Source organism: Solea solea, chromosome 15, assembly GCF_958295425.1.
Source record: "Solea solea chromosome 15, fSolSol10.1, whole genome shotgun sequence".
Taxonomy (NCBI): Eukaryota; Metazoa; Chordata; class Actinopteri; order Pleuronectiformes; family Soleidae; genus Solea; species Solea solea.
In genome coordinates, this window is record NC_081148.1 from 14,501,144 (window position 1) to 14,526,322 (window position 25,179).

Consider the following 25,179-nt stretch of genomic DNA (forward strand, 5'->3'; position numbering starts at 1 on the left):
TATTACAAAAGTCTACCTCAATTTTCCTGGCTTTCTTTTTAAATAAATAAATAAAAAAAATGTGGACAAATAAATGTCTTTAAAAAAAATATTCCCTCACAGATGATAACAACAGTTGAGACACTGGGATGTGTTTCTACAACATTACCGCAGGATTACAGTGTAGCTTTGCTGGTTGGTTGTTTCTCCCTCCACCTCATTCATTTTCATTGCAGTAACAGCAGTAACAGCAGCTCGTGGCGTCGAGGCGCTGCTGTGCATTGAGAAAAACAAGCTGCAGCAGCAGCAGAGTATTTCCAGCCTGAATGTTCTGAATTTAGGACAAAGGAGCAGTGAAGTGGACAAAACTGTATCTTTCCTATTTGTGTAAACCTTTAACCTACAGCCATTTGCCCTCAATAACAAGACCTCGTGTTAATACCAGGGGAGATATTCTAATAAAGAAGAAGAATAAAATGGGGGGGGGGGTGTGTGTGTGCAGCTTTTTGGCACAGACTCGAGTGATAAAAATAAAAATAGGAATAAATAAATACATGTATATTTGTTTTTTTGGAGGAAGGCAGAGTGTCAGAGGCTGCAGTAAACCGAGAGGGGAGGACAGGGAGAGGGGGGGAGAGAGGGAGGAGGAGGAGGGGAGGGGGGTCTGTCGAAGAAATCAAGTCAATAGAAACTGAAGTGGAAGCAGGCGTTTAGAGCTCCGTGCTGACGTCACTGCTCCACATTGAGCCAGTAGTAGAGAGTGAGTGGAGATAGAGAGAGGAGCGCCGTAGTAAAGTACACACCGAAATGAACTTCTCCCACTGAAACTTCAGCCTTCATCACCGGGAACAGGACGAATACAGTTTGTGCGTGTGTGTTTTTTTTTCTTCCGGACCTCGCTCTTTATTCGCTTTTTACTCCCAGGAGCCCGGAGAGAGAGGAACGCAAAACAACAAGGCACACTTTGGGTTTGTTTTCCGGGGGTAGAGCGCTATGTCGTCCGCGGCGGTCGCTGCCTCTTCCAGGAGGCAGTCGTGTTATTTGTGCGACCTGCCCCGCATGCCGTGGGCCATGATCTGGGATTTTACCGAGCCCGTGTGCAGAGGATGTGTCAACTACGAAGGAGCGGACCGCATCGAGTTCGTCATCGAGACGGCGCGGCAGCTCAAGAGAGCGCACGGCTTTCAGGAGGGCAGGTCTCCCGGGCCGGGGAAGGCGCAGCTCTCTGGGAAGGAGATCCAGACGGGAGACCCCGGCTCTCGCCCGCCGCAGCCGCTGGACCGATACCCGCTTTCCTCCGAGCGGCCGCCCAGGCTGGGTCCCGAGTATCAGTCTAGCAGGCAGGCGAACGGCATCCCCGTCCCCAACGGATTTCCTAAACCTGACGAGCCGCCGGAGCTGAATCGCCAGAGCCCCAACCCGCGCAGGAATAGCACGGTGCCCCCGAATCTAGTGCCTTTGGTGAACGGGAGCATTCCCCCGGGGCACGCGGTCAACGGCAGACCGGTCCAGATGGGGCTTCCCTCCGCGCTGGCCGGCGGCAGCCCCGCCGACATGGGCAAGAGACCCTCGTCTGTGTCCAGTACCGAGCACGAGCGGGAGGTGAAGGAGAAGCACAGACCGGACAGTCTGACGCCGGAGATCCCGGAGAGCCACAAAAACAGGGCAGACCCGGACTGGATAGGGAAAGGCAAAACGGTGAGGGACCTGATGGCTCTGCACACTTTCGACAACAGGTTCAAGAAGGACCATGCGGCCATGCAACAAAGGAGTATGGGCTACGAGGCCAGCGCCACAGCCTCTAAATCAGGTAAATACCCAGTCATGATTCAAAATCCAACAATAAATAGTGCAGTTTTTTTTTATTTCCATGTCACCTTATCCAATGGGTTGATAATGAATAAATGACAAACAAAGCAAAACAATTTGAGCTGCACCATTTTTGTTCACCCTTATTTTTGTGTTGTGTTATCATTGCGTTGTTGCCTGTGATGCAGCAGCAAGAAAGAAAGAGGAAAGGGGGGAAAAAAAAGCCTGCTCCCTTTTCCAGTGTAATTGTTGTCTCCCTGTCTGTGCTATGCAACTCAACTGAGATGTTTAACCCTTTCCCTCCTCCAGACAGAGGAAAACATTCCCGGGGCATGAAGAGAAAAGCATCTCCTGAACCAGAGGGAGAAGGCACGGCTGCCAAGCTCAACGGAGAAGGACAGCAGTGGTTACCGCCGCCTAACGATGGCCTGAAAATGCCTCCAGGTCCCCCGCCAAGCTTCGCCTCCCCTCCCTCCACAATATCCCCCCACTCTCGTACCACCCCACCTGAGGCGGCCCAGAATGGCCAGTCCCCCATGGCGGCACTCATCATGGCAGCAGACAATGCAGGTGGGAACAGCTCTCCCAAGGACTCCAACCAAGTCCACTCCACCACCCGGAGGAACAGCAGCAGCCCCCTCTCACCCTCCTCCATGAACCAGAGGAGGCTGGCGCAGAGAGACGCGTCTGGTGCAGGTACCCCCCACGTGCCAGGCATGGACCAAGTGCACCCCCAAAGCATTCCGGACTCTTCAGTACCCGGCAGCATACCACTGTGCTGCACACTGTGCCACGAGCGTTTGGAGGACACACACTTTGTTCAGTGCCCATCTGTGCCCTCTCACAAGTTCTGCTTCCCATGCTCGAGGGAAAGCATAAAGCAGCAAGGTGCCACGGGTGAAGTGTATTGTCCAAGTGGAGAGAAATGTCCCCTGGTTGGCTCGAACGTACCGTGGGCTTTCATGCAGGGAGAAATCGCCACCATCCTCGCAGGAGATGTCAAAGTAAAAAAGGAGAGGGACCCTTGATTTTGTTTTGAACATTTCTTTGGGGAGGGGGAAGCAAAAATATGAGTATAAATATATAAATATCACATACATACCATTCAAACAAACTAACGGACTTGTACATATTGGACCCAAGGGAAGAGTATACTTCGTAAACATGGTTGTATAATTTTTGATTTTTGAATACATTGTGTTTCTATATTTTTGAAGATAAAGGTATGTACTCATTATAATGGACTACGTTCCTCTTTGTTGATGTTTAACAAAACTCTTGATGTACTTCTAGGTCTGGTGGCAGTTCCTGTTTAACGTAGAATGTGACTAATGCTACTCTACGAGCACTTGGCAAAAACTGAAATGCTTTTAGCTGTACTTGTATGCACTTGTTTAAAAATTGCCAAATACAATTTCTGATCTTGTATGAACTTATTGTCTGAGCTTGCTTCATTTGAGTGATGACAGACGGTGAGGGAGACGGGGCTTTTCTGCTCTGCTACATGGGCTTGTTGTGACGGCTTAGAGGAGACCTGAATTACGCTGCGCACATAAGTAGGCTACTGTCTCACGCTGCAAGGAAGACGAGCTTCTCTGCCTTCACACCCTTCATGAGTTGTGGGGAAAAGCATGGTGAAAACCAAATGCATTGGTCCAAATTTGTTCCTGTCTGTGTATCGCTATGACTGATTGCAGCGTGCAGAAATAGGTGCCAAGTCATGTTTAGTCAGCTGGAATGTGTTGAGTCAGTAATGTGAGAAAGTGTATGACTGTCAACGTGATAACCATGTTAGTGTAACCGTGCTGTGTAACCAGAAATAAGGTTTGTTGCTTAAAGTAACCGTCATTATTTTCTTATTCTGGCACCATATATTTTCACGCTTTCCTGCAGTTTTGTGTAATGATGCCAATAAGGTGAGGAGGTTTTTTATCTTATCTTAGGCAAACCTCTTATTTCTGAGCCATCCACAAATGACAAAGTCATGAATAAACTCTAAGCATGTATCAGGTACATCAGCACTGCAGCAACAACCTTTTTTGTGCAACCCTGCGCCACACACATACACTGCCGCTGACACCACAGCTCTCCTGCCACATTTTGGAGCGTACGACAACACTGTTGCTGCCTCAAACAACCTTGGCCTGCATCTCTTTAGATGCAAATTTGAATTGTTGCAGATTCATGGCAGCGCGGCCGTAAAAAACAGCAATTCTGTCTCCACATAAAGGCCAGTAGGCAGCCAGACTCACCTCTACGAGCAGTGAGTGCCTTATGGTGTCGTTAAGTGACAAACTGCAGTTTCTGGCTCTGCAAAAGAGAAGCAATCCTGAGAGCTCGCTGCCCAGCAGCTGACACTGCACCAAGTCGAGGATAATGTCTAGTAAAGAGGGGGGTCTTGGTGTAGTAGGCGGTTGCGTAATTAATACCGACATTATCTGCTTCCTGCTCATGTTTTATCGTGCTGTCAGTGCAGTCGCGAAGATTCTGCAACAGCTTGCGTCCAAATGTAGATTATTCTTGGTGATTTAAAGAGCCAGCACACAACCCTTGTGTTGTTCTCCTGGTGACTGGGACTGTTTATCACCTGGGGATTTATTGACCTCACTGCACTCACATGTGTTTAGAAATGATCCCTCAAAGACTTCACAGGACTTACACAATCCCTAATAAGCTGTGTGGTGTTCCGAATGATTCATAGTGTTTGAATGAAAACATGGCCTTTGCACCCTCTCAGTTGAAACCCTTGCTCACAGAGGCATGGATAACGACTGGCCCCTAATTGAGGAGACTTAAAGACATGGGCACAAAATTACCTCTCAGCAAAAACCTGCAGAGCAAACAACAGCTTATCCAGTGTGATTGGACACTCTGACCAAAACCTGTTTTTCACGAGTGGACGTTTCTTTAGTGGAAGACGGCTGTTTGTTTATAGTCGTTTCCCATCACCGTGGAAAGTTATCTTATCAGTTGGACTTTAAAACCAGAAACACAGCCCAGGTTGATAAAAGTTAGCTCTTTACTGTGCTCACTTGCAACACACCCTATTCACTCTTACATAGTGTTCTCAGAGATTTCTTCTTCTTTTATTAGTTGGCACTTTGACCTACTTGTACTACATAACAATATGCTGGGGGCCAGCATGAAATTGCCACATCTTAAAATAACAAAGACAAGTGCCAGGTTTCTGTAACCTGCTATTAAGTGTGATTCACCTAGACACAAAAGAACATCTCTCGCTCTCTCTCTCCCTGTCTGTCTCTCCTTCTCCTTGCAACGACGGTATCGCAGCACAGCCAATACCTGTTTGTTCAGTGCCGACGAAAATAGCCCGCACCGTATCTAACATAGTGATAATGTGTCCCTGGAAGTGGCTCTGTCATAACACAATGCTCTGGTGTTGCGTAGTTACCGGGGAAATGGGTGCACGCAGCAGATGCTCTGGTGCAGCCTGTCGATTCATATGCAGGATATGCAAGGGAACATTATGGAGGGATTTTTTTTAGTGAACAGCCAGCGTATGGCGGCGGCGGCGGCGGTGGCGTCAGCTCGGCCTTCATTTCCCTGACTTCATATATTCTTCGGTGATGCTATCAAGTGAAACATCCTCTGTTTTCGGTGTAAAAATGCCAGAGCCATCTGTGGTTAATGACTCACATGCTTTCATTTTGTTTACTCGCACAAACCCTCAGGGATTTTAATGGTTAAGCTCCTGCTTAGAGTGAGAGAAGCATTGGTCGACTTTGATGTGCTCTGACTGTTGAACTATTATATGTATCTTCTGCATATGCTATATATATATATATATATAAAAAAAAACACCCTTGTACGACATGTTGTCTGAAGCTGAGCCAGGTGAAGTCCAGGTGAAACTGATATCACCTCGGGCAAAGATTTAGATTCCTCCCCCCTTCTGCTGTTACTCTACAGTGTAGCTTCCATTCATGGTTGCAGGATTAAATATAAGAATTCGATGCTCCAGATGAAATATTTCCCCCGCCCAGATCTCCTTTATCAGGGCGCTGCATCACATTACTTAATCAATGGTCATAAAATCCCCCATTGACTGTTTGATTGATTTACGTGACCCAGTCCTGTTAATCAAGCTAAGTGAAAGGCAATAACAGACAGGTGAAGAAGGACGTCTGTGGCCTCTCTGTCTCTGCTTTTAATGGTTAACTCGTCTGCACTGCTGGTCGAGCGGCGTGACACAGAGAGGTTGATGTGATAGTAAAGCCACTACACGGTTGGTCAGAGTTCACATTTGTTGTCTTTGGAGCACGAGGTGCATTCTTCTCCAGCACATGTCTGCTCGGCGGGCATGTGTGCGATCTCTCTGTTCTACTGCCTCGGTGTATTTAACAGGACGGAAGGCGTCTGTCTATAAAGGAGATTTACATTGATATATTCTTGTTTGTCTTCCAGCACGAGCACTGCAACACCAGCACTGGTGACACCTCTGCTGAGGAACACTGTCAACTCTTACCCTCAGGCATTTATTTGACATGAAAATCTTGAATATGGTCTATAGTAGGTGGGTGGAGGGAGGGAAGGCCTGTGTGGGAGATAGTGGAGCACTCGCTGTTGCCAGCTGTTTCACTAATGAATCTATGTTTAGCACAATAAATCAAAAGGCATGCTCGTGCTGCTGTAATCCCCTGAAAGCAAGCGGAGACAGGGACGCACCAAAAGGAGAATCTGGTCCACATTTCTCCGCTTCCAGTATAACTGATCCGCTTGGTTAATTTTAGACCTGTCAGGGAAAAACAAGGTCACAGCAAATGTTGTATCGAGGACACGCTCGGATCTGCCTCTTTTCTTTTCATCAATCAAAGTTTCCCTTTGGAGTTGGGCTCCGGCTCCTGTGAGACTAGTAATGATGGTTTCTCTTCTCAGCACTGGGGGAGAAGCTGGAGCTCCAACCAGCAATTAGGAGGAGCACAGCTGAATCCGCAGGATGTGTAAAATTTCCCTTCTGATTCTTGGCGTGGTCCACGGAGGGGGGTTTTGCATCTGACTGGCCTGGTGTGTTTATCATGAAGGCCTGCAAACTTAGGATGATTACAATGCTGCGTGCCAAAATTGCATCCTCTCAAACTGGCATTGGAGTCAAACTGAAACTTTTTTGTTTTCAGTGAAGACACAAACACATGCCTTTAACACAAAGAAAACGATAGATATATTTTTTTACCATGCTTTTTAGATACTTTGACGTTTCTTTTCATTTCAGCATTTGCACATATACCACTGTCATATTTTGTGAGCCTAATTTTCCATTTTTCAGACCTCTGCGTCTGCCTTATCGTCTGCTCTTGATATTCCTGTATTCCTCCTCTCTGCTGTGGTGTTGCTGTGAATCTCGTCTATGAAATGGAAATGAGGGCTCTCTCAATCTCTCACTTGCTGCCTCCCTCTCTTTCCAGACATCAAAACGAGGCTATGCCTCCAATGTTTTCCTCAGATCTTGGAGTGCTGCCAAATCTTATAAGTGGAGCAGAAAAAGAGAGAGAGAGAGAGAGGGGGAAAAAAGAGAGGGAGCAGAATGCAGCGGAAGGAAGGGGGTGGGGGTGGTTCAGGACAAATAGACGGAAGGAGAGGGGATGAAAAATGAACACGAGAAAGAGGCAATGTGAGAGATGAGGACAAAGCATGGGACTGATCCAAGTGCATTTGGGCTGTTTCTCATATTATAGCCGAGACCAGCACAATCCCTCCTTTTTTTTTGCTGAGCCACTACTCCTAGCTCCTGGCTCAGGATCAGCTGATAAGATGGCACGCTGATACTAGACTAAATGAAAAATAGGAGGTGAGAGACGGGAACGCTATCTACTGCAGTCGAGGATATTCGGTTGATAACGATATGGTTGTAGACTGCAGCCCCGAGGGGGGGGCTCTAAATGTGTCCGTTTGTGTGAAATGTGAAGTTTCAAAACACACGGCCTCTTTCTTCCTCCTCTGGCAGAATTGCTTCCAGACATGCTGAATATGCGGGGCCTTTGGGTGGGGCATGCCAGTCACAGTAGTAAGATGCTTGCTGCCACCTCTGACACGCCGCGCTAAAGTTAGATGTAGCTGTCAATAAGCGCTGTGCTAAAAGTGAACATGTGAGCTGCGAGCACAGCTTTGCTGTTGAAGGATCCTCAGCCAGTTGCTCTGCCGCCGTAGACGCTCGGTGCTTTACAGTTCAACGCCGCGCCGCGTGCATTCAGACCTTTTTTCGAAAACACCAGTGCAATCATATAGTGATTGACTGGCTGCCAGTGTGTTGCCCAGGCATGTGTGATCTTGCTCTCTATGGCTGGTGAACGGGCTTTGTGCTGAGCTGCCAGCTTTGTGGTGGCAGGTTGTGGTGTGTGTGTGTTATTGTGCGAGTGTGACTGTCTGCCCCTCCGCACCCCTGAGGTGCTTGTTTAGTCAGCTGAGAGCCCACATTCAAATGGATGTGATGGCTCGTGAAGGCCATCTGTGCACAGCCCTTTAAGCTGGATTATGACACAAAAACTGTGTAAGGGAAAGGAAGAAATTTAAAACAGAAAGTATCTACAGGCCGGTAGAGATTCATGCTAAGATAAAAAAAAAAAAAAAAAAAAGCGAAACAAAAACAGCCACAGTGATATGATGCAGTGAAAAGATCATGTGAATGTCAACTGCCTTTGCTGTACTGGCCTGTGATCTGTGAAGAGCCCTGATGAGGGGATGGGCTGGTGGGCTGATGAATGGCTCGGTTACTGGGGTGTGTCATCAAATCTGCGGTGATGTATTATGGGAGGCTCATTTCCTCCTGTCCCTGTCTGCACTTCACTCACTCCTCCATAGGGCCTCAGCCACGGACAATTATCGTCCAGTTCAAGCTGGGACACGATGCTCACTGTCTGCATGCAACAAAATCAGCTGCCTCCGACCACAGCCGCACAATTAAACTTTCACCATCACACTGCCAAACAACAAAGCCCCAGTGAAAATGTCTCAGACAACTTTTATGCGCGGCATGAATCCAAGATTCCATGGAGATCCTCGTCGTCTTTCATCCCCTTGAAGGCATACAGTTGTCGGAAGATAAGAGCACCCACTCACATATTCTGTCACTTTTGTTTTTACCTGGAAATATGGTCGCGTGTACTCCTGCACTCCCCCCATACACACAAGCCCGTGCACAATAAAACCCATCCACACACTCACTGCAGTTTCTTTGTATGTTACATAACAATGAGTGGGAGCTATTTCACCACAGTGCTAATGTTGTTGTCAATCAAGGCTTTTATAGTAGCAGCCACGGCACAATCTGCAGAATAAAGCTTTTATCGCCTTTGTTCGCGCCGCCTTGCCAGTCAGAAAATGTTCTACTCTCCAGCTTTTACCTCCACCTTCTCTTTGTGTCTTTGTTTTTTTTTTTTGGGAAATAATTTTTCTTGAGAGGTTTTCACGTGATCCTCCGGCCGTGGAACGTTTGAGTCGCGGAGCGTGGGGGGGTCAGGTCCACACAGAGAACAAGCGGGAACTGTGTTTGACAGGTGTGTGCTATTATAAGAGCCGGCGTACTTTGAGTGTGTTACACAACTGCGTTGCTCAGACAGGTTTATTTAGACCACTAGCAGACCGTTTGGAGTATCTGGTAACTCAGGCAGAGCATGTCACAACAGGTGTCAGGAGGGGGTGATAATGGTACAGTAAATAAGAGACTATTTTTCTTTATATATACTGTATATATATATATATATATATATATATATATATATATATATATATATATATATGTATATATAGATATATATATTTATCTATATATATATATACATAACTCGAGGTTGGTCACAAATATGGAGTGTTTGGAGAAAGCATTCCCAAACCTTCTCTCTGCGGTGCTGGCACAAAGGCGATCCAGTTGGTTGGTTCCAACAAAAGCACACTTGTATTTAGCCATCATCAAATAAAGTATGCTAATGACAGGTTGTGCTTGATATACTGTATACATGTCTGCTGCTCTGTAATGATATAATCACAGAGCAGGAACAGCAGCCGCTCCCCTCCCTTGTCCTCCTCTTTGGCTGGAATGTGCAGGGGGAGAAAAATGATCTAGTGTCATCCGGACTGATGGAAGCTTCTCTGTTGAGCCAGAGGGATATGTTCTGCGGAGGGATGGGGGGGAGCATGAGGGAGGGAGGGAGGGAGGGAGGGAGGAAGGGTGGGCGGATATTTCTGGTTGACTGTGAGTTTGAGTAAGTCCGGGCACCAAGCCAAGCATGCCGATGGAAGGGAAGGGAGGGGGCGGGAGGGTTTTTTTGGAGCGAGAGAGAGAGAGAAAGGAAAAAGATAGAAACCCTTTTGGGCTGGCGCTCTGTCAGCTTCGCTAGCACACAGCTGCTTCTGGAAAATTCTGCACCCTGCCCTACTAAACCACCAGGCATGACATGAATAACAAGAATGGCCTTGCCATCACCAGCGGATACTTCTTCTTTTGACATGGGCCTAACAGACTGGTACAAATGCCCTGGTCTTGCACATAGTGGAAAAGTCAACAATGATGGGGACACCGGGGACACAATGTGGAAATGAAATCCCGGGTTTAAAAGGCATTGTCTGCACAAGGATGCAGCAGACGCAGACCCCCGGGGGCTTTGGAAACGGCTGTGTAATAAAATGCCAACTGATGTGTTTTGATGGGGTGACTTGTTCACCAGCCAGTCACTAATTGGAGAGTAATAACCCACTTAATTGCTTTCATTCAGCATGGAGCTTTTGCAAATTTTACTTCCCATGCTGCATGTGTCATCTATGTGGAGACAGCGGCAGCAAGACAAAGCCAGCACTTGAAAAGGCACGTACGAGCTGGTATGTGTTGCTTTGTTTCTAACATGATCCGTCAACACTTGCCTCGGGTCTAAAGACAGCCTTACGGGTAAGTGTGTGAGTGTTGCACTGCAGATGAGATAATGCTCGGCCCGTATCCGTCCATGAGCTTGTTGGCCATGTACAGCCACAGCACTCCATGGTGTGTTGACATTTCCCTGCCCAACCTGTCGGAACACATACGGCCATGGAGGCTCCTCTCAGGCTGTCTGTATCCATGGCAGATAAAGAGGTGAGTCACTCTCTCATCTATCCTCCTCTGCCCGGCAATACTCTTAGCCTTAACCCCGTCATCCTTGTTCACAAAGCCTTATGTGTACATCGAGCACATGGTGGATTGTATAAATAGCAGCGACCGCGTGGCTCGCCGCTGACACCTGACATTTTCATGCCTCAGCATGCTGCTGATACATTTGGTGCTTGGCACGCATTCTTCACCCGGGTTTATCCATCTGTTGATGTCGAGCCCATCCCCCAGCCACTACTATGTTCTTGTAACATAACACGAGGCTTGCCTTTCCCTCTATTCATCTTAACAGGCAAGCACTGCATGGCACAGACTTCGCCCCTCCCATATCCCTGTTTTTCCTCTGACTCTCGCCCGCTCTCCTTCCCCATCTTTCTTTCCCCTCTCTCTCCCTCGCCGCCCCGACACCCACCGACGAACGCACACGTGACACAGTCCACCCAACTCATTAGTCTTTAGATCGGCGTTCAGCTGGTGTCAGAAACCAAAGTGGAGAACAGAAACAGAGAAATGAAAAAACGAGAGGGGGAATAGTGTGAAGCTGGAGTGATAGTGCTGGCAAAAGACAGAATGTGAGACTGAGTGCAGGCGGGGTGCTTCCTGGCTGCCAGCCAACTTCCAGCAGCAGCACTGCAGTATGTCAATATGCCCGTTGCTAGGGAAACAGGGAAAGCACACACTGCAACACAGCCCATAGAGAACCTTATCCTTTATTTCCCTTTTTTTTTTAAATTCAAAATACTCAGTAGCTTGTTATTCCTCTTCTGTCAACACAAGTACAACCACCATCAGCAGCAACAGTAGCAGTGGCTACTGCAGTGACACATGATTCCTCACTGAGTTCCTTCACATAAACAAGCCAACTCCTCATTTAACACATGAACGTGTCTTTATTGCCAGTCTTTGCAGCGATGTACTTTGCGGTTTCCGAGCATAATTTGGATAAAGCATTTGGATAAAACGAACTTTCGGGCATGCAGGAGCTGGTTCTCGTCCATGTCAATTTTGGCTTTTTAAAAACATTTTTTTTTTGTGATTAAAACCCTTCCCTCGTGGGCTTTGCAGGGTGTGAATACCTGTGTCCTCGGTGCACATGGTAGAAGCTTAGTGAGTGTGCCCTGCAGCAAACAGCTTGGCTGTGAGTTATTACTGGCAGGTCTGTACTCCTCCATCAGGCATTGTGAAAGAATGACCTCAGATACGTCAGGTAGCACAGTGGCTTGGTTTCAAAGTCACTGCTTGCAACATCAGTCCCGTTTTTCAATCTGTTGAGACATGAAGTGATATAGAAACCAAATGATTCTGTCTTCAGACGTGACCTTGGCGAAAACTAACTTTTGTCCATGTTATAACGGTCATGTTTTTGCCAGTAAGCAATGATACACTTATCTGTTGTAACTTTTTTTATAACTATAAGGCCATGAAATAAAACCATATAATAGTAATCTTTTGTTCAGACTGCAGCCCAAACTGGATTTCTCAGCATATCCGATCGGAATCTGATCTTCCTGACAAACTGTTCACATTATATATTGTGTTATACATTATAGTATAGGTGATCAGATTTGATCGTTGTCTAGTCTTCCACTTGGATTTCTATAGTTACAGGCCACGCCCTGGAAAAACAAGCAGTCTAAACAAAAGAAACAAAATGGACGACATAAATCTGCACCCCTTTCTGTCCCAAATAGGGAGTTATGTGGAGCCGCGGCAAAGAAGCGACAGAAACGGAGGAGACTGCAGAGTTGTGTTTCCTTTCATGCTGCCATCACTGCTGGAATGGCAGTGGAGCCAGGCGTGTGGTGCAGGCATCTAACGTGGTGAGGACGTTTGATGATGCAAGGCTTTTATCCCGTTTTTAAAATTTTTTTTTTACTGTCTTCCACTGTGTCGATCGTTTAACGCGCCTCCAATTAACTTCCGTCTCTGTGGACCTACATCATTGTTGTCGAGTCGACACTTTGAAATCCTATCTGAGCGACCGAGACGTTCGGGTTGAAGCGGATCTGTAAAAATCCGCATTTCAAAACCACCTTTATTTATGCTGAGACAACAGTGTCCATGAAAAGATTCAGATGTCAATTCTACTGCTTGAAAATAAACCTGGCCGTTCAGAAGTTAGCTATAATACATGCTTCTGCTGTGAGAAGCATTTACTTTGCTGCCAGTATATACAAACGTTTACTGGTCAGTCAGGGCTGATAGTATTGCTTGTCAGAGCCTGTTTTCCAATGAAGGACACGTCATACAAATAATCATAATAATAACATCATCGCCAGCAAAAATAACAAAAACGTGCACACTGTAGCTTTAACTATGCATGTTATGAACATATTCTGCCATCCGAAATACTAAATCCATAATTGTGTATCATCAGCTTATTGACTTACAGTCTAAAAAGCTAATGATAGCAGAAAGCACTCATGTTTCAGCTGCTTTTTTTTATTCTGGTGAGTGTTTCTGTGTTGCAGAAGGACAGCCAAAGGACAACCGTCAGCCACACCTAGCCTGGCACTCTAATCCAAGTCTGGCTCCGTCTGTGCTCATATCACTGAAGGGGAAAAGGGGGCGTGCCAGCTCGAGCACCCTGGTACTTTTCAGAGCTCTATCTGTGCCTGTGAGTGGTCTAACAGCTGCTGCTGCTGCTGCTGCTGCAGTGTCTGAGCTTGCTCAGGATGCAGATGAAAGAGCTGATGTGTCCTGTTATTTTGGGTTGTTTGGTGCCCTAGGGGCCAAGCGGTTTTTGAAGGCGACCGGGCAAGATTGTTGGGGGTAGGGCCGTGCCCGGGGTGGGGGTGGGGGGGGGGAGGGGGCACAGCCTAGAGTTTCTCCCTGAATGCAATATGAACCTTATTGCCACATGGCACTGAGAGAATCCTGAGGGGGTGTTGAATTGCAGACAGTACCAGGCTGACCTATGTGCACAGACACGAGGGCAAAGATTGGACATGCTATCTGTCTCTGATGGTTGGTGATATTTCTGGCTGCATTTACACTGATGGGAAGTTCTGCTGAAGACCTGTCATTCTTGAAGAGCTTGACTCGTCACTTGATTCAAGCAAATCAGAGTCAAATCCAACTGCATTGGATAGATTTTGAATATTACAAAAAGAATGACATTTTAAGTATGTCTTTCTTCAGGTGAGGTACAGTGACCACCTTTCTTCTCTTAGTCAAAGACTGGATTTTCCCCCAAACGGTGAAGGCGCAGTTCAGCTCACAACAGTTTGGGTAAATCTGGATCTAACCTGCATTACCACCATGGAGTGTGTAGCTGTTTCAGTTATGTAAATAGCATTGCATCATCCTAACGCAACACAGTGTAGCCCATTTGTGTATCCATTTACTGGCATTTAAAACACAGTATATTTAAAATGTGTTGTGTTTTTCCCATTCCATGTTCCTGTTGTTACCGGGATGTGATTATTCTCTGTTGACCAATCGGTGGACTGCAGTGTGATGAGTGCTGGACCTCTGTGCTTGCTACTACAGAAGGGTGCCAAAAACAGACAAAACAGTGCAGATTGTGTATTTTTGGACCCTTGAACTTTCAAAAAACACACAATTGCGCAACATGAACTCAGCTTTAACTAGAACTGCACTGCATTTTGACCTGTTGTCCTTTTTTAGTTACAACCTACACTAAAGTATTTTCTTCCTCTGCTGATTCGTCATCGTGTTCCAGTTAGGAAAGTCAAATATAAAAAAAGAACTTGTCACGCACTCTCCTTATATTTCTCTGTGACTGGTGATACATCCATCTGAGAAGCACAGATATGTTTCCCTGCAGGCTGTTGTGCAGGCACCACTGTTATTGTGACAGGCTGTCACACTTCTGCCTCTACTACTTTTGCTCATCCCCGAGTTTTCACTCATTCTGCTCAATCTAACCGCCTCTACATCTGTTAGAAGCAGCTGCCGCATGCCTGAAATGTTAATGTCAAACATCATGCCACCATTAACACTCTCTGCTGGCTGTAAATGTTATCATAGATCTTTGCCCAAACATCACGCCCCCATTTCCCTTCCCCTCACACATGGCAGTAATAATAGTAATAATAGTGTGGTGTGGTGGTGAATGGAAAGATGCCATGTCATTTCACGTCCCCAACCTTGAAAACCACCTGATTTATGTGGCTGCCACTCAGTGGAGAGTGTGAAGGATTCCCAGTTTGCTCTCGTCCTGTACTTCATCAGAAAAACCTCACCATGTTATAATATGACACTGTATTAATTATGAGGGATACTCACAGATTGCTCCATAAATCATTTTCACTCGTATTTTCATGCTTGGTCTAACATCGCAATTTGCATCTTGTTACCCTCATAACGGTGAAAAGACAGTCGATTTGTGAAGGAAACGGCTTCATTGACACGTCACGCTCAGAGGAGTTTGACGAGAGCCTCAGACAGACAGAGAAACTGTGCTGACTCATGGTTGTTCTCACCTTAAAGACGCACTGAAAATGAAAGTCAAGATGCAGATTTCTACCTCCAACTAAATGTAATAATCAGTTGACATTAGTTCCTCAGCGGGCCGGGAGCCTAGAGGCTGTACTGGTTTCCCTTTTTCCCTCCATCTGATGAAATAACAGTTAAATAAGAAATGATGAAATTGATAAACTGAAATAAGTAATACTTTTTAAAAAATATATTTTAAATAAAAATATATTAGATTTATTCTAAAAATAGATAATCAATGTTTTAGTGTACTTAAAGTGTAAATTGGTACGATTAATAATTCGACCTCTACTTATGAACTAATTAATAAATAGCTTTGAGAGGAAGCTGATTTCTCACTTTTTATTCAGCCTCTCTTATCCATATTTAAGGCTCAACATGTGATTCTTTTGAGTAGAATTAAGCCCACAGCACAAACAGTATAAGCATCAGGAACTTAATGCACACACACACTTGTTCTGCTTATTGTCTGTCCATATTGGTTCAGTAATTTGGAGATCTGAATCACCTGACTGTTGTGTCTTTAAACAAAGGCCCAAATCAGACTGCTTTGTTATTTTAGTCACTCATGTGATCAGCACTCAACACCACAGGGACACTTTCAGAGTCACTCCCTGCCCTCCAGTCCCGCGCAGAGCAGAGCAGAGCAGCACAGAGAGAGTCTGTTACCAGTGAAACAAAAGTCAGTGTACTGTGTCGTCACATTCTCGACTCACAGGACGAGCCCTGAATGAGAAGAAAGGCCTGTAAACAAACATCCTTTGTCTCCACCAAAACAAGACAATGTTTGTTGTTGTGCTTTGGACTGTGATGTCATCGTCATGGTTCACCCTCTCTGTGACCTCTGCCCCCCCCCCCACCCTCGCTTCACCAACAGCTTTATCTCAACGCACAAATGCAAACATTCATGTATTCATCCACCGTCACAAAAATAGATCAGTGAGTTTTATCCGCTCTTTTATCTCCAGCGGGAGGCTGTGCTACTTTAAAACTCTGTGTGTGTGTGTGAGCGCCATCGTTATCTGTGGCAGTTGACAGACATTTTATTTCAGGAAGTCGCTGTGACACTTGACACCGAACAGTTTAGAGTTTCATCGTTAGAATCGCTGCATGCCTGCGCACTGTAGCAGCTGCTCCACTCAGGAACCTGTGGACTCCTAATGCAGTCGACCTTTGATGATGTAAGAGATGCAGTCTACGTGATAGATGCATCAGGCTTTGGCCTTGGGCTGCTCTCAATGTTCTACTCCCGTGTGGCCTAGCAGGCTAAACGGGCCAAAGCAGACCCCATCAATACACCACCAAGCAACAGTCTGGATCCCCTCAACCACTGCACTTAATCTTGGCCATGTAACAAGTTGATAGGTCCTTATTCTAAGGACAAACAAAACAAGCAGCTCGGCAGTTATTATTAGTATTATTATCCTGCACACGTGTGGTTACACGCTGCCTTCACCTGAGATTAAAAATGAAAATGCAGCGTGATCAAGATGAGATTACTCGGATGAGTTTATCGCTAAGAGGTGAAGATATGAGAAATATGTACTTCCTTGGCAAAGGCGATGAGTAGAAATACTGACATGGTGTTTGGTAAGAAACAGTCCAACAGTCAAATCCTGCTGACAAGCAAGGGGGTGTCCAAAGATGTAGACGGTGGCAGCTGTTCTTGACATTTCCTAAAATATATGTTTAATTCAGTGTGTCTGGGCAAAGTCAGTTCACAGCCGCCGAAGAATTGCACAACTTTAAAAAGTCCCATTTACTTAAGCGGGCTGTGTCGTGCAGAGTAACCCTTCCAGTTTTATGTAAATCACATTCTTTCAAATGAGCTCCTGTAACGAGCTGCTGTCTGGCTGGAGGACGGTCCGCGACCTGCTCTGAATACAACGCAGAGGCAGGTAAAGGATGACATAACTGTCAACTGTTCCTTACGTTAATGCCGTTTTCCACTCATTAAAGTGTGTCTTGTCGCCTGGTGCACATTCAGCTGAGTGCGCCATGATTCAAGAGATTGCATAAGCTTTATGAGTGTTGTTTGGTGTTGGCTCATTCTTGTGCGTGTGTGTGTGTTTACAGAGGGGAATGCAGCTGTGAGTCAGCACAGAGGAACGGCAGCCTAAGTTATGATGAGACAGAGGTTGGATCACACAAGGTGATGTTTGAAAGAAACAGTTGCTGTCATCAGTCCTGTATGCTGTCATACATTCCCAGCAGTGACTCACATGTTTTCCTGAGCCTGTTCAATTCCACTGGTTTTACACTGACTCCTTAGCTGTGTTGATCATGATCGTGTGTGTGTGTGTGTGAACAGAGCCTGACTGTGACTTTTAAACTTGTTTTAAACTTAAAGTTAAAAAAAATCAAACAAATGCTATTTTAAAAAATGTAATTTGAAATATTTGTTTGTAAACATTTTGAATAGTATATGACATAAACACTGTAAAAAAAAAAAAAAATCCCTTGTAGAATCTTTCTATTCACATGCTGTGTCACTTCCTGTTGGGTCACTTCCTGTATAAATGACTTCCTGTTTAGTTCCTGCTGTTTGTCTGACAAACATTTGAATCAGGGAGGAAATCCATGTGCCTCAACTGTGAAGCTTCAGAGCAGTGATGCTGTAAGTCATCTGTTTTATGATATTACTGTTTAGGATATATTACAAATTATTTGGTCAAGAATTATTCTTTTTAACAGCTTTATACATTAGTTTGCTCAATTGTCATGGAGATGGCCTCACATGTTTTTGTTAATTCACCCACAACTAATGCACTCCTGTATTGTAGACTGTGTCCGTTGGTAGGGTGGCCATACGTCTGGATTTAGGCCGGACAGTCCGGATTTTAAATACCCTGGTGTCCGATAATTTGCTAAAAGTGGTGTCGCTCAAATATTTCTGATTTATTGTTGGTTAAAAAATGTAAACAAGGAAATTTCTGGTTGCTGACAGAAATCTTTTACTTCTGAATGTGCAAAAAAAGTGTGGCTTTATCAGCAAAAAGTAGTAATGGCGACCTTTGCACTGTTTGTCACTGACGTTGATGTAAGTACTCAAGGAAAAGTTGCCAAGGACAGACATGTTTCCACAGATAAACATAAACACAACAGACGTGTCGCTGGGACCTCTTCTATAATGTCTCGTACATGTATCAGAAGTTTATTGGCAACAAAAACCTCCTCGATGCTGCCAGGAAAGAGCAGAAATATTGCAGACATACTGTACCTTCAACTATGCATTTACTTGATATAATGCAGCTGTGTTTATTTGTTACCTTTTATGCACTTTCCTCAGATCTCAGTTGTTTGTTGTGAATAACTACAAATACTGGAATGAAAAATACTTTTTTCTGTTAAGCATACGTCATGATTTTAGTTCTTTTCATGGATGAATATTCTGTTTGATTATTGTTTGGTCCATAACATGTGGAAATGATTGATGATGGTCTCGAATGTCTTGTTCTGTCCATAAACCAAAATGATTCAGTTTGAATGATTTCTTTGTTAAATGGGGCAAAGAAACCAGAAAATGTTCACTTTTAAGAAGCTGAAAAATCGGAGAAACTATCAAACGATAGTTTCTCCGATTTTTCAGCTTCTTAAAAGTTTTTAAATCACATTCAATTTTTTGATATTCTCAGCAATACAGTCCATGATTTAGACAGTAGTTTTCACAGTCTTGTTGAGAGTCGGATCACATTTCTGGTGTTTAGATGCGACTGTTCCTTGTCTTGAAAAGATCCAAACCTGATTGTTTTTTTTGCACTTACTGAATACTATGTGTGTACACTGTGTATGTGTGAAAAGAACTTGTCCTTTTGAGCACAGCCAGTACAGCCACACACAGAAAATACCTCCCATCTCTCTGCTCCAAACAAGGCGAAATAGTGTTATGTCAGCGCACAGTAAAATAGCAATATTTTGGGAAGCAGAGAGGTACAAAGAGGTGTGGAGGGAGATGAGAAAGATGTGGCGGTGGGGGGACTCAGAGAGATTCAGGCTGTACCTGAGGCATGGAGGGGTACATCATTATTCAGAGCAGCGCTTTGATGTTGAGGCTGGGTGGATCTCAGGGAGCAGGCAAGTAGCAGTTCTAATTAAAATAGTAACAATGCAGCCTGGGTTGCCCTGCAGAAACAGGGTCTTTGAAGAGTCACTGAATGCCCCATTTAGTGCTGGCTGCCCACAGATAACAGCCGACATTACGCTGACGGACTCTACAGTCTGCATGTGGCAGAGTGTGTCGTTTTTGGAACAATTCATAAACTATTTCTCGCTCTTTCTCTCGCTCTCTCTCTCTGTGTGTGTGTGTGAGCAATGAGTTCTCGGTGTCCTACTTTCTGGGCTCTTTGGTGGCATTGTGGGTTTGACAGGAGTGACAGATTGAGATGGGCTGCTGGTACTCAGAGGCCATGCGAAGACAGGGAAGCCTGGGGGATCTTGGTATGACAGGTAGACAGGGGGAGAGATAGAACTTAATTATAACAACCATAGAGGTGGAATATCAAGTTAACACCCCCGATCAACACAAGAACAATTTCTTCCACGTTCATATTTTTTACCCTAATACCTAAAGCTGCAACTTTTGGTAATCATTTATATTTTGGGTATGTTGTTGTTGTTATTCTGCCTGTGCTTGGTCTTTGTGAACAGAGATGATGTAACATTATTTGTTGCATCTTTGTCAAACAATACTATCAGACGTGACTGAGGGAGTGTTAGTGTGGATACACTATCAGAGCAGGGGTGGGTTGGGGGCAAGAAGAATTTATCCTATTTTAACTGATGAATGTCTTACAGTTTAATCAAGTAGTAGCCCTAGTCTGACTCAGACAGGCAACCGGGCAACTTATTTGGTTGCCCAATTTGATTTATTGGTTGTGTGACGCCTCCTCTGTAGGTGGCGCTGTATGTTTTTATAAGCTAGTGCATATTGAATCAGTTGAATCCTGTTGACCAACAGCGAACGGCGAGCTGGACGGTGAAATTATTCGTGCTGTGGTCTTTGCTGTACCTTTTTGCTTTTGCCGACGCCATCGGGTTGTTTGTTCTTTTCTGGCAACAGTACTGTAGTTTATACATTATCTCATTCTACTTCCAGGTCAAAGAGCGGGGAGGAAACTTCAGTCTGACTGAGCCTGTCCATGCAGGAGTAGTCTGACTATGAGTTGCATTATCCAGGTATGTTAGTCTGACTAAGACCAGCTCGATTTTAGTCATTCGAACGTGTTTACATGACAAATTATTGTCTGACTAAAATCACTGACTTTTGATACTTTGTGTTTTGAATCATGCTCCAACCGGTTTGCAGCGGTCTTGTTTTACGAGCACACTGTTGCCTGTCTTGACATAAAACAAATTACTTCCTATGTTCAGAGCTGGAATGTTGCCAGGAGACACGGAATCCAAACACAGAGAGAGTCGTATGAACCTGAATCTGATAGGCTTAATCAGGATTGTGTGGAGCAGACGTTGGTTTATATTTAAAAGATGCACATTCTGACAACAACAGAAGTTTTCCTCATCACATTGACGGTGCTGTTCGGTTGCTTGCAGATTTTCTTCCCCTTGTCCGCCGAGCGTGTTTATGTCTCTCCTCGTATCTACTGAGGCATATTGCAGTGAAAGGCACAAGTGGGCTGTGGAGAGAGCTGAGTGATGCTCTGAGACAGCAGCAGTTCAAAGAGACTGTCTGCATAGAGAGAAGGGTCTAATTTTAACTTGGAGACAGAGGAGCTCATGAAACAGCTCTCCGCCTGACTACAGCTCAATTATTCATCAACACAAGTCTCTCAACTTAAAAAACCTGACATGGTATTCATTCCCCCTCGTCTACTATGCTGTTTCATTCAGACACAAAAACAACCGCCCACACTCAGACAGACCCAAACTACCCATCCTAGCCTCATCCTGAACCATAAAATGTCCTTTGCGAGTCAAAAGCACCGTACTGCACGGATGCTTTTCAAATACAAGAGCAGCAGGTTAACTTTTACAATAAAGTAATCTTTTGTAAGCCGTCTGGCGAACAAATAGATAATCTTAATTCGACCGAGTGTTTTTAAATCAGCTTGGTTCGTCGTTTACCGTGGGCCGTTGTGAACCTGTTCTGTTGACTAAACAATGCCAAAGTGTTGATAGTGGCTGTGACCTTCAAAGCATCTTGGGTCTCCAGCATCAACACAAGCCTGTCGTGTTTTTGCAACTGTAAACAAGGATTTGTCATTTTCACACATGGACGTCAGCATTACGGAAGTGTTCTGGCCATGGACGCCTAACCTGATGACTCGTGTTCTGTTTTGTTGCAGTTTGCAGCGTCGCCACCAACCAGCTGACACCGGACTTGTCATGTGACAAGCTCATTCCTCTAACTGGTGACGCAAAAGGAGAACTTGCGTAACGACACAAGATTTCCATCCACTCTCTTTTTCTTGAACCTTGTGTACCGACGCGTGGACTGTCACTGCATGAATCATCTGTTGCTACAGGTGTAATGACGCTCTGGAGGATACCGCTGAGCAGTATTTTCTTATCTCTGCGACAGCAAATCAGAGAGGCCCATAAAACAGTCCACCATTATAATATGTCTTTTAAAAAATATGCCAAGATTCCAAAAAAATCCCACAGCCCGTCAGAGCAGCTTGTTAAGCTTTCCAGACCCTTGTTAAGTTCTAAGTATTCAAACGCAACAACTTTGCCAGACTGCAGCTGCACATGAGCGTCGTAAAAAAACTGGGTTGAGACCATTTTGGAAATGAGTTGTTGAACTTCACTCAAACAGCTACAGATCCCAGGTCAGGACAAACAGCAGCTCTGACGGATGCAGCAGCCTGAACCTGTTCAATGTTCTTTCCGGTCTTGCAAATCACTGGGGGGGGGGGGGCTTAGGTAAGCAGTGCAACCCCAGGCAATCTGGGAGGGGATTTAAGCCTGCTGTGATAATGACACCATTTTAAGACGCATCCAGACAAGCTGACAAATTAATGCTGAGGCTATGTTTTCATGTTGACTAGCGACTGTAAGGCAAACACTGATAAACACATGGCGCTGCCTGTCCGACAGCGACGGCACAGTGATGTGTCTGAATTTATGCTTCATTTTAAGAGCGAATATAAACCCAGAGAGGCTTTTGTGTAACTATCTCACTCGATGTGTGAGGCCTAGTTTATTTGTTTTCACCAACAGACAACAAATCCAAGCGTGGGCGCATAAATCTACAGGATCAGTGGAGTAAAAATAATAACGCATACTCAGTATTAATGCTCTGCAATGAACCTTTCCAAGTCCACATTTCCGTCACTAAAACAGGTTGCTTTCCTTTCGTGGACAGCCTGGTTGAATTCCGTGTTTAATCTGAGTCTATCTTTGACAGGCAGCAGGTGCCATGTACGTGGTGAGGGAGATAGGGCTGGTTAAAGACAGTCAGTAGTTGGGAGATAAGGCCACAGGGGCTAACTTTAGCATCTGACAAGAGGAAGGAAAAACTGTGATTGGTGTTGCCCTGGAACATTGGCTGAGGAGAGTGGGATGATTTCTGACGTAGTATCTTCTCTGCAGTACATGTCAGCTATAGACAGGTGGTCAAAATGTCTTCGAAGCAAGTTTAAGTCGTAGAAATGTGACGTTTTTCCTTCGCTTTCAAACAATGTATCCATCTGCTAATTAACTGCAAATCCAAGATTCAAGCACTTTATTGAAACAGTTTAATACAACACATTTGCTTCTGGGACCATCTCAGAGTTGTATTCAAAATCTCAAGTTATAAAATGTTAAAAATCTGAGTTCAAATAACTCACAGTACAATATTTAATACATATTAAAATGCTATAAGTAATCAGATAATAATTATGTGCCACTATGGCAAGTTGAGAGTAGAAAGGAAAGAATTAACCAGGACTTACTTTCTTACTGCACATCATTGTTGCACGTAACAGCAACATAGATTATTTTTAGTCAAAGTATTTTTTTAAAAGCACCTGTTAGAGGAGCATGACGCCGCAGCATCTGTGTGCACCACCATCTTGCACCAATCAGTGTTAATCAGTGTTGATCAGTGATGATCAGTGATGGCATATCCAGTTTACTGGCTCAGTACCAGCAGTTGTTCTTGTGTTTTTTTCTCTTATACTAATAATAGATATAATACAAGGAGTAAAAACACTGGTTTAGATGCGTTTTGACATCAAGTGCTTCTTTCCAGATAGATTTGTAAAACCATTTTAATGTGTTTCCATGAGCGTTCTTATTTTAAAGCTACAGTAGTAAGGGATTTCTGATCAATAATTCCACAAATGTCAGTGTAATGTGCAGCACTGTGCAAAAATCTGATTAGATGTGTTGTATTAGAAATGCTCTAATGACAGTGTAATTATTTTACATTATTTTTATTTTTATTATTTATTTATGTTGCTACTTTTCAGAGGAGGAGAAATTACCTCAGGTCATTTGTCACGTATGAAACTAGTGCATCTGTCCATGCTCATTTGATGACAGGAGGTCAGGAGGTCAGGAAACCATAACGCAGGTATTTCACAGTTTGACCTGCAGATGTAACTCAACGAGCGACTATTGTTCCAACAATCCTACCCACTGTCGCTTTAAACACTGGATAGAAATGAACGTACGTCTCTCACTCTGCATTCAAAACAATGACCCTACTAATTATTTTGGGAATATCCACTGGTATAAATGTCAACGCCACCAAAACCATATCATAGCAACAGTACTTTGGCTGAGACGACTTAGACAGTCATCATTTCCATGACTGAGAGACTGAGGTCATGTTGCCCGGGCTTATCTGTCTTACTGTAAGATGGTGTGTGTGTGTATGTGTGTGTACTTGTATTTATATCTTTGTGAGGACATTTTGACATTTTGTTGAGGTTCTGAGCCGCTTCTCTGTGTTCTGTCTGTCTGTCTGTCTGTCTGTCTGTCTGTCTGGCAGCCTGGATCAGCGTGTCGTGCCATGGACGACTCTGCCAACTCCCTTCTTCCTTAACAGCCACCTCCACCTATGAAAGCGTGTGTTCTCCTGACAAGAATATGTCAATTGCACATGCCAGTGACATGATTTATCAGCGCAGATATTATTGTTTGCAAGCGTCAATAAAAATGACTTTGATGTTGCCTTCTGTATTTGTTCAGCACAGTAGGCGTTCATCTGGAGTTCTATTCCAGCACCACTTCCTCTGTCAAATCATCTGCGATGGTTTTGCACCAAAAAGCACTCTGAGCCATGCATCATGCCTTTATGCAGTGCCAGGCAAGCGAAGTATTTGGCCACGGGCAATGAAGGCGTAATTTTTGCTTTAGCAAACCCAAAAAAACCCAGCATTAATTATTCAACCCCCTCCCCGTACCAGTCTGACATTCTGATCACGACTGGAGGTGGTTACAGGGTATCAGTAAGGTTGCAGAGTAGTATTATTGTATAAGTTGTTGCTATAATATCTTTGGTGCCAAGAAATAAGTTGCTTTTGTGATGTGCAGACTGTCAGTAAAATAATAACAAAAAATCAATAGCAAAAATTCCTGTGTTGAGAATGTCACCTGTTTTCTGTGCCCACAGCCTTAAAACGAAAGACAAGGTAATTACTATTCCTATTATTTTGTCCAGTACATTGATTGTCATTTTGTTTTCCTACTTGAAATAGTCGGCACACACTATTGGCCTGACATTTGCACTTGCGTAACTCCCAGACAGAGATACAGAGAGACACTGATACTTAAAAGAAGGGTGTTGGCATTTCTGGTTTGATGAAAGGTGAGCAGTTTTGTCAGCGTCTGCCAAAACAAGCTGCCGTACACTCATAAGGGCTGAGCTTGGAGAGCTACCAGTGACA

At 44.6% G+C, this 25,179-nt stretch overlaps 1 protein-coding gene and 1 long non-coding RNA gene across 3 annotated transcripts; both read left to right on the plus strand.

Annotated features, from left to right (window-relative positions):
- Window positions 1-702: 702 nt before the first annotated feature.
- On the plus strand, window positions 703-3,220 carry irf2bp2a (interferon regulatory factor 2 binding protein 2a). Its single transcript, XM_058652076.1, has 2 exons — window positions 703-1,789; window positions 2,098-3,220. The coding sequence occupies exons 1-2, from the start codon at window positions 973-975 to the stop codon at window positions 2,814-2,816; spliced, it is 1,536 nt and encodes a 511-aa protein (XP_058508059.1). The 5' UTR covers window positions 703-972; the 3' UTR covers window positions 2,817-3,220.
- A 6,877-nt stretch (window positions 3,221-10,097) lies between these two features.
- Window positions 10,098-24,458, plus strand: LOC131473510 (uncharacterized). 2 transcript variants are annotated; one of them, XR_009242181.1, is made up of 7 exons: window positions 17,009-17,241; window positions 17,420-17,495; window positions 17,879-17,960; window positions 20,439-20,518; window positions 21,646-21,825; window positions 23,758-23,861; window positions 24,282-24,458. It is a non-coding gene; the product is annotated as an uncharacterized LOC131473510 (long non-coding RNA). The 2 variants fall into 2 exon arrangements; XR_009242180.1 differs by lacking the exon at window positions 17,009-17,241 and adding an exon at window positions 10,098-10,867 and having other exon boundaries at window positions 23,758-24,458.
- Window positions 24,459-25,179: the final 721 nt, after the last annotated feature.

Bases quoted from the DNA above. Each gene is read 5' to 3' on its own strand.
- irf2bp2a (XM_058652076.1), top strand. From the start codon at position 973: ATGTCGTCCGCGGCGGTCGCTGCCTCTTCCAGGAGGCAGTCGTGTTAT. The intron at 1,790-2,097 runs GTAAATACCCAG...TCCCTCCTCCAG, and splicing joins CGCCACAGCCTCTAAATCAG to ACAGAGGAAAACATTCCCGG.